This window comes from Dama dama, chromosome 12 (assembly GCF_033118175.1).
Source record: "Dama dama isolate Ldn47 chromosome 12, ASM3311817v1, whole genome shotgun sequence".
NCBI classification, from domain to species: domain Eukaryota; kingdom Metazoa; phylum Chordata; class Mammalia; order Artiodactyla; family Cervidae; genus Dama; species Dama dama.
This window is the reverse complement of record NC_083692.1, coordinates 88,971,741-88,986,512: the sequence shown is the minus strand read 5'-3', so window position 1 is coordinate 88,986,512 and position 14,772 is coordinate 88,971,741. Positions and strand designations below refer to the sequence as shown.

At 48.7% G+C, this 14,772-nt stretch overlaps 1 protein-coding gene across 1 annotated transcript in view; it reads right to left on the bottom strand.

Moving 5' to 3' along the window:
• The window catches only part of IGDCC4 (immunoglobulin superfamily DCC subclass member 4), a 38,740-nt gene extending 36,274 nt beyond the window's left edge, over window positions 1-2,466 (bottom strand). Inside the window, exon 1 of the mRNA XM_061158039.1 lies at window positions 2,389-2,466. Within this exon, the coding sequence (XP_061014022.1) occupies window positions 2,389-2,458 (70 nt within the window). The 5' untranslated portion in view covers window positions 2,459-2,466. The remainder of the gene's footprint in view (window positions 1-2,388) is intronic.
• Between the last annotated feature and the right edge of the window lie 12,306 nt (window positions 2,467-14,772).

Below are 14,772 nucleotides of genomic sequence, written 5' to 3'. Positions count from 1 at the left end.
CACACAACAGCTAGAGAAGAGCCCCCAACCTCCGGAACTAGAGAAAGCCCACAAGCAGCAACGAAGACCCAGGGCGTCCAAAAATAAGTAAATATTTAAAAAGAAAAACAAACAAACAAAACCCCAAGGACTCATTTGGGCTCTCAGGCCAGAAACCTTGGTGGGGCTTATAAGCCCCTTCATGAGTTGGATGCAGCTCCATTTTCAGCCTTCTCTTTTTGACACTCTGTGGCCCCTGGCCCATTCCTCCCTAACCTGCCCCACCCTCATGCCTTGCACGCTAAACTCCAGCCAAATTTAGCTTCATTCGATGGTCTAAAGAAAGTCACTTCTGAGCGTTTGCACGTGCAGTTCTCTCTGCAAAATTCTCCCCACCATGGCTCTCCTGCGGTGCTAACTGACCCTCTGCGCAGAGCTCTAGTATTCACTACTTCCTGAAGGAAGCCTCTGCTGAGTACCTGTCAGTCTCCTCCTTATTTACTATATCCAGGCACCGGTCACATGCTAGCCAAAACGAGTACTCAGTAAATATTTGTTGAATGAATGAATAAATGACCTCCATCCAGATGGGGCTGGCTAGTCCGAACTCTAGCCTGGGGAGTGTCCCCAGGACTGAGATTTGCACACTCGAAGGATTTAGCACTGTGAACCGGCAGCGCCGCAGCTTCAGCCAAGCATACTGCTGCCAAGGGAGTCCCAGCTCGGCCTTGTGCACCCGGAGCCCGGAGAGGCCAGGTCTCCGAGGCAAACAGCCCCCGGCGGGAGGCCTCACCGCTACTCCGTAATGCTCGATCGAGTGCAGTTCCCGGCCCTGACTCCGCTTGGCTGGATGATCCCGACCCCGGTCGGGAGCTCTGAGAAGAGGGTGGGCACAACTCTCCGTTAATCCCTTGGCCTCCAGACGCACAGCCGCCTCTCTGGCACTTGCCCGCCCCCCACCTGACAACCCCAGACGCCCCCACTACCCCGGCCCGGCGGCCGGGACCCCGCCCCCAGGCGGCCCCCTGCCGGGCCGCACTCGGGTCTGAAGAGGGGCGTGTCTTTGTAGGGAGCGAGGGGGTCCGAGTAGTTCCCGATACTTTCCCACCCGCTGTTTGGGTTTCCTGGAGAAGGGCCGGGGCGGGCCAGGCGGAGGCTCCTTCCCCCCTCCGCCGTCCCTGCCTCCCTCCCACGTGGCCTGGCTGAGTCTCTCTGGAAAGCCGCAGCAGCTGGAGAGAAATCCCCCTCCCCACCCCCACCGCCAAGTCCCTCCCCGACTAGCCCCGGACACATCCTCAGCTCCCCGCTCGGCAGGGAAGGCGAGGACTAGGGAACAAAGCGGGCGGCCCATCCCCCTCCCCAGCGCTCCCAACCACCTTCCCCCTGGGCCGCCCCCGAAACGCACACAGGACCGAGAGGGAGCGGGCCGGGGTGGGAAAAGGCTCCCTTAAGCATAGACACTTGGGACTTCGTCACCCCATCCCCAGCCCTTTCTCCAGCTAGGACAACTCTGGAGAGTTACCTACCCCCAATGCGCACTGTGCTGGGGGGCTGGAGGAGGCCTTGCTGACCTCGTCAACGCTCCTCAGATGTGTCCCTGGGGCAGAAGTGACACGCGTCCCATCCCGACAGCGACTACTGGACTCGTCCACGAAAGCAACTGGTTCCCGCCCCCTCCCCCAGCCTACTCCGGGCCTCGGGTTTGCGGGGGAGGCCACACGCCCCCGCTCCCCCTCACAACCAGCCTCAGGGACCACACCCACTGGACAAAGTTGAGTATTTTATCACAACTATCCCCAGTCAATCCGGAATCTCCTACTCCTGTCCCCCCACCAAGGGCAAGGACACTCCCCAAAAGCCAAGGCCAAATATTAGCTCAGTGCCATGAACACAATTACACACAATCTCAACACACAAATGGAGGTGTGGACACACACCCCTCCTCTTTCACACTCCCGATCCGGAGACGCGCGCGTACACGGCAGTACCCGCCCCGCACAGACCACCGGTAACGCAGCCACCGCCAGCGATGCCACGCAGCGATCGGCCACGCACTGCGGACCTGTGCGCCCGGCAGAAGCCCCCTCCCCACCCTCTGCGCGCGCGCGCGCGCGCGCGCACACACACACACACACACACACACACACACACACACTCGTACACTCACTCCGGACTCCGCAAACCGAGGACATACACACCCCCTACGGACAAGTACGCGCCGCGAACGCCACCCGCCGCGGCTCGCCGACCCCGGAGCGCAGGCATCACCGGCACAAGGGCGCGCAGCCGGCGCCGCACGGTCCCCATTCGCTCGGGACTCGGGGCGCGGCGGCCCCACAGCCCCGCGCAGCCCGGGGCGCACAGTCACCCCTCAGGCGCTCCCGCAGCCGCCTGGGCGCCCGCCCTTACCGCGCGCGGTCAGCAGGCAGAAGGTCAGCGCGATGAGCCCGCTGCCGCGGCCAGCGGCCCCCCGCGACATGGGGCCGGGCCCGGGCCGCCGCCGCCGCCGCCGTCTCCCCGCGCCTCGGCCGCCGCCGCCGCCGCCGCCGCCGCCGGGGGAGGGCGCGCCGGGCGTCAGTGGCCCGGGGAGGCGCGGCGCCGCGGGCGGGGGCGCGGCCTCGGGGGCCCGGGCCTGAGCGGGGGCCGGCGCGGGGGCCGGGGCTGCTGCCGCCTCGCCCGCCCCTCCATCGCCATCTTGGGCGAGCCGCCCAGGCGGGGGCGCCAGGCGAGCGCGGCCGGTCGAGCCCCGCCAGGGACCCTGGCCCCGTGCTGTGACCTGCGCCTCGCGGGTGCTCCGCCCTGCTGGGGTCTGCGCGAGTGTCCCTCGCCGGCTGCGGGTCGCCATGGGCCCCCCCATTTGGACAATTGGTTTCTGGGTCTGTTTGTCTCTTCGTCTCTGTCTCGGGATCTCTTTCTGCCTCGATGTCTCTATTTCTTTTCTCTGCCGCTGCCTCAGCGTCTCCAACGTCTGGGTTCCAGGCTCAGTGGAGGTAGATTCAAGGCCTTGGTTTCTGTCCTGGTAACCCCATCTTGCCATTTGAGCCAGTCCATTCCAGCCCAGGTCCTGGCCTAAATCCTCCTTAGCTTCTCCACCGACAGACCCTCTGGGGACATGACGGTTCCCTCCTCATCTCCATTTCCACTGCCATAACAAACTGATGGCTTCTGTTGACCTCCTTCTTTTGGTCTTGGAATAACCAGCCCAGCACCCTTTACTCTACTCCAAGCACTGCCACAGGCTTCCCAGGTGACTCAGTGGGTAAAGAATCTGCCTGCAGTGCAAGAGATGCCGGTTCAATCCCTGGGTCAGGAAGATCCCCTGCAGGAGGGCCTGGCAGCCCACTCGTTTTCCTGCCTGGAGAATCCCATGGACAGAGGAGCCTTGTGGGCTACAGTCCATAGAGTCACTAAGAGTCCGACAGGACTGAAGCGACTTAGCACCCATGAACATGCAAGCACTGCCATACCTGGACCTCTCTGTGGCCCTGGGAGAGACAAAGAAGGTTTGATTGCTCTCATCTTACATGTAGGGAAACTGAGGCTGGAAGAGGCTAAGTAACTTGCCTAAGGAAATGAGGCCAGGGAGTAGCAGATACAAGACCTGAACTCTGGTTTTCTGACTCCAGAAGGTCATTTCCCACTCCCGATTTCAACTGTGCTTACTGTCCTAGCTAGACTGGTTGTCTTAGTATCCCAAACACTTCTTTCTCTAAAGCCAGGGATTCAATGGTCAGGCTAGGGTAGGGAGTGAAGTACAGACAGAATGACCTATTTACGGTCATTTCTAAGACCAAGATGCCCTGGTTCTTCACCTCCTCTGTCTCCATGACTTAGAGCTATTTTGTCTCTGTACCCAGTATGTACCATACCCATCTGCTGCTAATTAACCCTTAATAACAACCAGCACTTTGCAGGTCCAGTGGAATTTAGCATTTATTCATTCATTGCCAAGCCCATCAGCAGCATTTGACTTGGCCCATCACTCCTACTTGTTTCTCTTAGTGATCTCATCTGGTCAACAAAACTCTAAATTAAATCTTTATGCTGAAGATGCCTACATTTATATCCCAGCCTGCACCGTCTCCCTTGAACTTCAGACTTGTGTATCCAGCTACCTGCGCAACATTTCCATTGGCCAATGCTCATCTCACCTTTAACGTGTCCAGGGAATTCCCTGGTGGTTTAGTGGTTAGGATTCTGTGCTTTCATTGCCAGGAGCACAGATCCAATCCCTGGTGGGGGGGGCACTAAGATCCCTGCAAACCACAAGGATTAAAACAACAACAGCAACAAATTTAACATGCCTAAAACTGAGCTCTGACCTTCCCTATTGAATCTGCTTCTCCCCCAGTCTCCCCATCTCAGTTCCTAGTGGCTTCATCGTTCCTGATGTTCAGGTCAAAAGCCTTGGAGCCATCCTTGACTCTTTACTATCACATCTTTCACATTTCACTTTCATGCTACTACCTTCAACCAAGCATCATCATCTCTCGCTAAATTGTCACAATAGCCCTCTCACTTCTTTCTGTCCTTGTCCCCCTTCAGTCTTTTCTCAGTATAGCATCCAGAGTGATCTTATTAAAATGGGGATGAGAAAAAATAATAATAATAAAATAAAATGGGGATGAGATCATGTCGCTTCTCTGCTCAAAACCCACCAGTGCCTCCTAGCTCAGAGCAAAAGCTGAAGTCCTTCATATGATTGGAAAGCCTATCTGATCTGGAAGGCTGTTCTGCCTCTCTGACCTCCCCTCCAATGCCATCCCCCAGCTCACTGCCTCTCCAGTCACACCAGCCTCCTTGCTGTAACTTGATCGAAGCCAGTCCCCTCCCTCCAGCCTCTAGACCTTTACTCAGCTGGTGCAGGTCTGGAGCTCTGTTCCCCACATCTCATATCCTCACAAGTCCCCCCACTCTGCCTGTGTCCCCCGTTTTTCTAACATGCTCTGTACGTGCTAAGTCGCTTCAGTTGTGTTTGACTCTTTGCGATCCTATGGACTGTAGCCCACCAGTCTCCTCTGTTCATGGGATTCTCCAGACAAGAATATTGGAGTGGGTTGCCATGCCCTCCTCTAGGAATCTTATCTCCATGCCCTGCATCTCCTGTATTGCAGGCAAATACTTTATCCCTGACCCACTTGGGAAGCCCCTCTAACATCCTCTGTTTTACTGATTTTATTTATAATTTGTCCTCCCAACCAGAGTGTGGGCTTTGTGAGGATAAGGATTTTCCTGGACTGGGTTCACTGCTGAATTCTAAGCAGTGAACCAGTATCTGACACTATGCAGATGCCAGTGGGCCAGGATAAAAGATACAAGTCACTGCCCACAGAGACAGCTGTGTCCTAAGTGGCATGGAGTGGCCAGGAGAATGGGAATATGAAAAGGAGGGACTAACCATGTGTGGTGAGGGGCTGGGGAGTAGTTGAGGAAAAAGCCTTCACAGAATTTTGATTGTTGCGGATGTTTGACCTAGGTCTTGAGAGTTTAAGGAGGGTACAGCCTTGGTGGGGGAGGAACAGCCACCGTGGGGGAGGAAATACACTACGAAGAGGCCCTATTGCATGAGGGCATGGGAAATGGCACATGGATTTTATCTGTTATTTGTGGAGAAGTACTTCCCAATAGATCCTAAAATCTTTTCTTTCACATTTCAGAAATAAAACTCAAAACTTGTTTTTTTCACTTTAGCACAAAATACAATCATCAAATGAAAGCAACATTTATCTATTTTTGATCCTATAACATATGATTAAATTTCAATGTACATTTGGTCCCCAAATTTTATATATCATCTTGTTTGTTGACAGGTCATACATTTTTGCAATTAATTTAAAACTAGCACCCATCACTTCTTCGATAGGGAAGAGTGTTTTTTAATCATCAGTTTACTTAAATACTTTAACATTGTCTTAACAATATACTGTTACAATTCTTTTTTTCTTAAAATAACTTTCTTGAGACAGTCTGTGACAGAGATGACATTGTGGGGACAGGTCAATGTAGGGGACTAGAGACTGGGAAAAGGCTAGAAGACCATAGTTTTTATTAATTTGGCAAGTTGGGTGGAATGTTATTAAATAAAGAGAAGAGAGGGAAGATCTTGATAGAGGAGATAATTTGTTTTTTAACATCTTGAGTGTGAGGAGCTTTCATGGCCTGGCATCCAAGTGAAAAATTTTAAAATCTTGGAAACTCCGTTTTGATCTGAGCAGAGAGATCAGAACCAGAGAAATTATTTTGTGAGCTGGTACTTCTGTCAGTGCATCTAACACACTTTATTATAATATACTCCATTAAGTTGTCTGGCTCTACTGCCGTACAGCAAGTTCATTGTGGCAGGAACCGTACATATCTTGTTATTTTCCTGGAATCCAGCACAGAGTGCAGCATGTAGTAAGACCCCAGTGAATGTTTCTTAAGTGAATGCTTTAAAAAAGTTACTCTTTTGTCATTTACTATGCAAAAATTACGAGAGTTTTAAATCACTAAGGAAGTTGTCAAGAGAGCATATTACTGTGAAAGGGATTTGAGCATCAAAAAGCATTGGCAAGCATTTGCCTGAGTAATCTCTAAGATCTCAGTAGGTTCTATGATCCTAAATTAATAATTTATGGAACACTTGCTCTGTAGGACCAGCAGTGGGGATCTGTGGCATTCATATCATTCTAGAATAAATACCAGAGTCGATGACTGTAGTGATTTTTAAAATACAGTCATCCCTTGTCTCTCAGTATCTGTGGGGGATTAGTTCCAGAACCCTCCATGGATACCAAAGTCCGTGGATGCTCAAGTCTCTTATATAAAGTGGGGGAGGATTTGCGTATAATTTACATATAACATCCCATGCACTTTAAATCATTTCTAGATTACTTGTAATGTCTAGTACAATATAAATGCTATATAAATCATTTTAAATACAATGTAAATGCTATGTGAATAGTTGGCAATGGGTGGCAAATTCAAGTTTTGTTTCTTGGATCTTTCTGGAACTTTTTTTTTTAATTTTCATCTGTGGTTGGTTGAATCTGCAGATATGGAACCCACAGGTATGGAGAGTTACGCCAGTTCTTTGACATCCCTCCCTTCAGGTAATCTCCTTCCCTGCCTTTGAATATAGTGACCTTAGTGACTCATTTCTACAGCACTGAACGTGGTGAAGGTGGCACTACCTGGCTTCTGAGATGTGTCCAAAAAAAGATGCAGCTCCCACCTGGCTTTCTCCAGACAACACGTGCCTTTGGATCCCTGAGCCATCAGGTAAGAAGTCTGGCCACCTTGAAGTTGCCATGCTGGAGAGACCATGTGGGGAGACCTTATGGAGATGGAGATGCTGGAGGAGCCCCAGTTGTTCCAGCCCAGGAGCCAATGGTGAGAGGAAACCTTCTCAATGTCCACCCCCAGCTCCTGTCTGACCAGCCGCACCACACAGGAGATCCTGAGACCAGTTAACCCCCGGCACTGTGAGAAATAGTAACACGTGGTTGTTGTCGTTGTTTTGCACCATTAATTTTGGGATGGTTTGGTATATATTACGATAACGAGAACACGTGCTAGAGTCTTTACTGGCTTGGGTTCACTACTAGAACCACTCTCTGCTTCTTTCATTCATCCCCTTTTGAGGAAGATACAAAAGGTACATATGTTTAGAATATCTTCACTCTTCCCATTCAAAACCATCTTCCAGACGCCTCTGCTCATATCCTCTGAGCAAGGGGCATGGGTGGGTGTTCTCACTTTCTCACCTTTCTTTCTTATCAACAGATGCTAACAGATTTGTGGAATTATGGGAATTTTAATTTTTTCTTTGTGCTTTTCTGGCATTTTTTTGCCAAATTGTCTACATTGAGCACATATTATTTTTGTAAACAGAAATAAGGAAACTATTTCCTAACTAACTAAAGAAAAAACACATCAGTTAAGGAAGATGAAAAAGTTCTGGAGATAAATAGTGGTGATAGGTGAACAACAGTGAACGTATGGAATGCCGCTGAACTATACACCTAAAATGTCTGAAATGGTGAATTTTGTTATGTATAGTTTACCACAATAGAAAAATATATACAATCCTGTAAAACTCGACTTGAGTCTCAGCTCCTTCAGGGTTACCTTCTAGATCTCACCAGTCCAAACCTATTAAACTCATTAAATATCTGAAATGCTGTATATTGGCAATGAAAGTGTACTTTAAAAACATTGGAAATGTTAGCAATTAAAACAAAAAAATATCAGTGGAAAGGGTGACCAGTTTGGGATTGAATTTGTAATAAATACATACACTTTTTAAAAATTACTATTTTTAAAAATCACTTTATTTACTTTTGGCAGTTCTAGGTCTTCGTTGCTGCATAGACTTTTCTCCAGTTATGTTGAGCAGAGGCTACTCTCTAGTTGCTGTGAGCAGGCTTCTCATTGCAGTGGCTTCTCTTGCAAAGCACAGGCTCTAGGGTGAGTGGGCTTCAGCAGTTGCAGCTCCCGGACTCCAGAGCACAGGCTCAGTAGTTGTGGCCCACAGGCTTAGTTGCTCCGTGGCATGTAGGATCTTCCCAGACCAGGGATCGAATCCGTGTCTCCTGCACTGACAGGCAGATTCTTTACCACTGAGCCACCAGGGAAGCCCTTTTTTTTTTAAAAAAAAAAAAAAAAAAAAAGATAATTATGTAGATAAAACAAAGTTCTGCATGAATGAAAATGATTCAAAGTTTATTACATGACTCATCTCTGAGTACATTTACATAGTTATAATGATGTAAACACTGAATATTGATCCAAGTAAAACTGCAGTAGAACTGCTCTATTGAAAAGATGAGGAGGGGGGTAAGCAGTGTGTGTGTTTGGTGGAAATGGGAGGGAAAACAGCTAAATTCTAATCTTTTGTAGTGGGACACCACTAGATAATGAAATAAAACTAGAAAAAAGACTCACAGAGTAACATTCAAACATGTTATTTAGAGATTTTAGAACTTGACTCCTTAAGCTATGTGGCTATGTAACTATGATAGAATTAAAACCTAAAAAAAGAGAAGATGATACAAGTATTGTTCACACGGTGGCCCTCCTGCCCTGAGTCATCCTTCCTCCACAGCTTTCTATACCACCTTGCTGAGCCCAGCAGCTGATTCCTGCTGGAATCACTGCTCTTGGACACCCACTTGTGCCTAAGGCCACCTTGCCCCTGCAAGCCTGGGTTTGCAGTGACTCTTTCTGTCCCCTTGTGTGGGGCCTCTGTACACCCAACACAGTGGGCTGAGACCAGCTGTCTCCCGAGGCCTCTGGAAGCTCCGCCTGTAGCTGGATGTACTGACTGTGGCAGGATGGAAGCCCTGCCTTCTGCAGAACTGAAGGTAGGTGATGCTGGTCAACGCTGTCCACCTGTCTTTGGAAGCTGCACCCTCCGTGCTGGAGACGGTGGCCTCCCTCAGCCCCTGGCGGCCCGAGTCCTCCCCAGGTCCTGTCCTGTAGCCTTTTTCCTCTCCACTTTCCCTATTAAAGTATATATGTCTCAGGGGCTTCCCCGGTGGCTAAGTGGTAAAGAGTTCACCTGCCAATGCAGGAGACACAGGTTCCATCCCTGACCTGCGAAGATCCAACATGCCTCAGGGCAGCTAAGCCCATGCGCCACAACTGTCCAGCCTGTTCTCTAGAGCCCAGGAAGGGCAACTGCTGAGCCCCCGGGCCGTAATTAGCAAAGCTTGTGCACCCTAGAGCTCGTGCCATAATTACCAAAGCTAGCGGGCCCTAGAGCTCTTGCTCCTCGATGAGAGAAGTCACTGCCATGAGAAGCCTGTGCATAGCAAACAAGGGTAGCCCTCACTCTCTGCAAGTAGAAAGAAAGCCTGCACAGTCTAACAAAGACCCAGCAAGGGCAAAAGTAAGTCAATGAAGTTAAAGTGTATCTGCTCATGACCCACCTTCTCTCTGGTCTCTCAGACAAACTAAACCGGTTGAGGTGCAGCCAGCAGGAGAGGGGCGGGGGGCAGATGCACAACCCCGTGGGCTCCCATTGTTCACAGCCCTCACACCCCATCCCAGCACTCCCCTTCCCTATCAGAGCCCTCCCCAGCCCACACTCAGCTTCCTGCCTTCCAGAGTGCCGGCTCCCAAACTTTACCCGCTTCATGCCTGTGAGGAAAGGATTCTTTGCCTAGAATGACTTACTCTTACCTGGAGAAACTCATTCCTTGACACCTAATCCAAATGCCACCTCCTCTGTGCAGCCCTAATTGACCATCCTCTTTTCTTTTTTAAAAAAGTTTTATTTATGTATTTCTTTTTGGCTGCCATGGGCCTTCATTGCTGTGTGCGAGCTTTCTCTAGTTGTGGTGAGCGGGGGCTCCTCTTCATTGTGGACGGTGGACTTCTCGTTGTCGTGGCTTCTCTTGTTGCAGCTTCTGGGCTCTAGGGGGCACAGGCTTATTTGTTCCAAGTCATATGAGATCTTCCCAGACCAGGGATTGAACCAGTGTCCCCTGTACAGCAAGCTGGATTCTTAACCACTGGGAAGCCCTGACCATTCTCTTTTCCACTGCCCAGAGAAAACAGTCACTCATATTTGTTGAGGACTGTGTGTCAGATACTAGGAATTCTGCATGCATTTTTTTCATACTGAAGCTCACAGCAACTCCATGAAGTAGTACCATTAATAACTCTACGTTATAGAAGAGGTGGCTGAAGCAGAGAGGTTAAGTAACTTGCCCAAGGTCACACAGTAGGAAGTGATTCGGTGGGAGACAGGAAGACAGGCTCTCTAGGTCAAATCCCATTGTTCTAACTGCTGTTCTTCCCTGCCTCCTGGGGGGGGAGGCGGGGCTCACACAAGACTCAACATCTCTCTTTGTACTGACCCTCTTTCATTTATACATCTATCTCCACTTCTGGATTGAGAACCCTTGGAGAGCAGACTGGCTCCTCTGAGCATTCCCAGATCCCTGAATCCTTCAGCATGAGCCAGGCCATGGCAGCTGCTCAACTCACGTTGCTTGCTCAAGGGTGAGTGAAGCCAGGAATAGCCTTCTGCTTCTGCACTGCGACCTTGGACAAGGCATACAACCTCCCTGAGCTCTCATTTCTTTCTCTGGAGGAAGAAAAAAAAAAAAAAGCAGTGTGGTGGGTGGAGGGTATTAATGCTGCGTAACCAATCTTAGCTTACTATGAAGACCAAATTGAACATGATGCTGTTATGAGGAAATATGGTGTAAACGATGGGGCACTCACCATTTAGGTGCTAGCAGTCGATATCCAGGGTTTCCTTGGTGGCCCAGTGGTAAAGAACCAAGGTACCAGTGCAGGAGACATGAGAGATACGGGTTTGATCCGTGAGTCAGAAAGATCCCTGGAGAAGGACGTGGCAACCCACTCCAGTATTCTTGCCTGGAGAACCTCCATGGACAGAGGAGCCTGGCGGGCTACAGTCCATATGGTCGCAGAGTCAGACATGACTGAAGCAACTTAGTATGCAGCTGGTATTCAGAGGGAAATGTGTCAACTGCTCACAGGTAAAACATGTTATGCTAACAAGGATCTTACAGTTAATGATACCTTCATCCAAGTTAATGTGTAGTTCTGGAAGATCAGCCTTCAGTCAAGCCGTTGAGAAGTATCTGAGGTCAAGGCAGAGCCTGGTCACCCCCATGGGAGGCTTCTGTCCCCACCCTCCTTACTCGTCCTGGAAGCTGGTCTTCTCCCAAGGTCTCTGGAGCTGACTCATGTTCCCCTCCCCACCCAGCATCTAACTTCTCCCCAGGGCTTGGGTCTGACAGCTCAGGTCTTGGAAAGCAGACTGCTCCCCTTGGCAGCCCTTCACTCCTTAGAGGAGATGAGGTCAGATCAACGGCAGAAGTGCCAACTTGAACTTCATAAATCACTTCCAACACGCTGACCTCACTGCAAGTCCGTGAAGAGGGTATTAGAACCCCACTGTGGAGTCCAAGGTTACAGAAGCCAAGGGCTTGCTCAAGAGCACAACTGCTGGACTCGAACACAAGTCTATCAGATTTCAAATATGCTAGTCTTTCTTATGCTCCCCCTTCTTTCTCTGGGCAAGTTCAGGGAGATTCATATCCAAGACCCACCCAGTACAGGCTTTCTGAGCTCAGCATGAACTCAGCCCCCAAAGGAACTCAGATTTCAGGCAAACTCCATATTTCCTTGATTCTAAGATGTATTCTTATTCAGTTTTATGTTTCTGATATGAAGATCATAAAAATGATAACATCAGATTTTAGGAAATTTAGAAGGTGTCCTGGGGACCGCATTCAAGTGTCTCTGTTCAGTTACCAACTGGTTCTGTGCCTTTGTGCCTTTGTTATTTCACATGCCTGTACCTCAGGGGGTTGGCCTGATTTTTGGCACCAGCTCTGCCGCTTGACAGCTATGTGGCTCTGTGGTCCTCTCTAGGATTCAGTTTCCTCATCTCCAAAATGATTGGAGGGGTCACTGATTTTATGTATTTATTTAAATTTTTGGCTGTGCTGGGTCTTCACGGCTGTGCCTGGGCTTTCTCTAGTTGCAGTATGCGGTCTTTTCACTGTGACGGCTTCTCTCGTGGCGCACAGGCTCTAAGGCACGCAGGCTCAGTAGTTGTGGCACACAGGATTAGTGGCTCCGTGGCATGTGGACTCTTCCCGGACCAGGGATCAAACCCGTGTCCCTGCACTGGCAAGCGGATTCTTAACCACTGGACCACCAGGGAAGTCCAAGATGATTTCCACGACTCTGTTCTGGCTCTGACATTCCATGAATGCGGTCTTCCATTGCTCTGTCTCAAAGGTTCTACATTACTCTGGTTGTACATTAGTATCACCTAGGGAGCTTATCAAAAACTATTAAAATACAGCTGACCTCCTCCCCCACCCACCATGTTGATGTAACTGACCCCAGGAAAGACTCAGACATCCGCCTTTTTTATAAGCTCCCCTGGCAACTGTGAGCGCAAGCAGGGCTCAGAAGTATCCCTCCACCAGACCTAAAGCCTCAGTGGGGGACAAAGAATAGAAATTCCAATGCCATTTCAGAGGAGTCTTAAAAGCTTAAATCTGGGGAGAATTTCCTTTTGCAGTCTTACAAATAGATTGGTGGACGGGTATTCAGGAACCTATAACCTATCAATTAGATGATCCCATATAGGCGAGGTCAAAATAATTTTTTCATTAAAAATTTTTTGGTATTCAAGTATCTAATAAGTGATTCCTACCTGACTATAGTAGGTATGATGGGGAGAGTTAACCAAGTATAATACAGTGCCTAGCCTAACAGTCTCCAATCTAAGTGCAGAAACAAAATCAGAGGCAAACAGTATGGTATAAAATAAAGTGCTAAATCTAAGATAATTTTTATTGAGCACTTTTATTGCATGCCAGGCACCAAGTGCCTTCTTGTATATTAAACGAATTTAATCCTCACAATAACCCACTGACGAGGGCTCTGCTACTATTCCTACTTCTCACTTAAGGAAACCAAGGATCAGAGTGTTATGTAAACATGCACAAGCCCATAAAGATAGCAAGCAGCAGAGGCAAGGGTTGAAGCCAGGCTCCAAAGCTGATGCTGGTACCATCTTGCAATATCACCTATGTCAGTTGGGAGACTCTCATATAAGGTCTGTAGGGTACCAAGAGGAACCTGGGTCTGGCCTCAAAGCATGTGTTCTACTAATTAAAAGAAGAAAAGAGGAAACTTTCCAGATGCTTGTGGGTGAGAGAAGAGACCACGTGAGGGAATGTGAGGTGACACAGGGCTTTGAGTGTCGAGTACAACTTGGATTTGATTAGGGACAGGAGTGAGAAGATGTGAATTTATCATGCCTTTAAGAAGGTGGCAGTGTTCTGCCTAGTGTACTAGTTGATGTGGGAGGTGAAGTTGGTCCTGAGAACCTATTGAGGGCAAGGGCTGTGTCCTCTTCATCTTTGTTTCCTCATGGTCTACACAGGCCTGGCACATGATTGTTACTATGTTTGCTGAGTGAAGCTGTGAACTGCTTCTTTGAAGTCACTTGGAACTCTTTTTAACTTTTTATTTTGTATTGGGGTATAAACCAATTAACAATGTTGTGCCATTTTCAAAACATGGAAGGGACTCAGCCACACATATAAATGTATCCACTCTCCCCCAAACTCCCCTCCCATTCAGGCTCTGCCACGTAACATTGAGCAGAGTTTCATGTGCTATACTGTAGGTCCTTGCTGGTTATCCATTTTAAATATAGCCGTGGGCATGTGTCAATCCCAAACTCCCTAACTATTTCTTTCCCCTGGCCACCATAAGATCATTTTCAAAGGCTGTGGGTCTCTGTCTTGTAAGTAGGTTCTTCGTATCATTTCTTTTTAGATTCCACCTATAAGCGATGTCATACGACATTTCTCCTTCTTTGAAGAAAGTCACTTTTTTTTAAGTAGAAAACAAAACTTTGATGAAAACTTCTTAAAAGTTCCAGTATGAAGTAACAAAATCAACAACTTACAAATCTCTTTCAGTCCTTTGCCTTTCAAGCAAAATATTCTCTTCCAAAAAATGCCCATTTCATAATAAATATCCCCATCTATAGGCTAGGTGTGCCTGAGTGGATACATGGATATAAAATTCAAAAGAGAAGGAAATGAAAATATTTTAAAAATAAAAATCTGAACCCTTTCCTTGAGATGTATTGCAATATGGTTACCAACATACTTAGCACCTTATAATAATCAAGTTACTGATAAGTCCTGGAACAGCCCCTGAAATCAAAGAACAAGAGATCCTAGTTGTTCATCAGTCACAAGTTGGCAGCAGCAGAAAAACTGACAGCAACTGGACAGG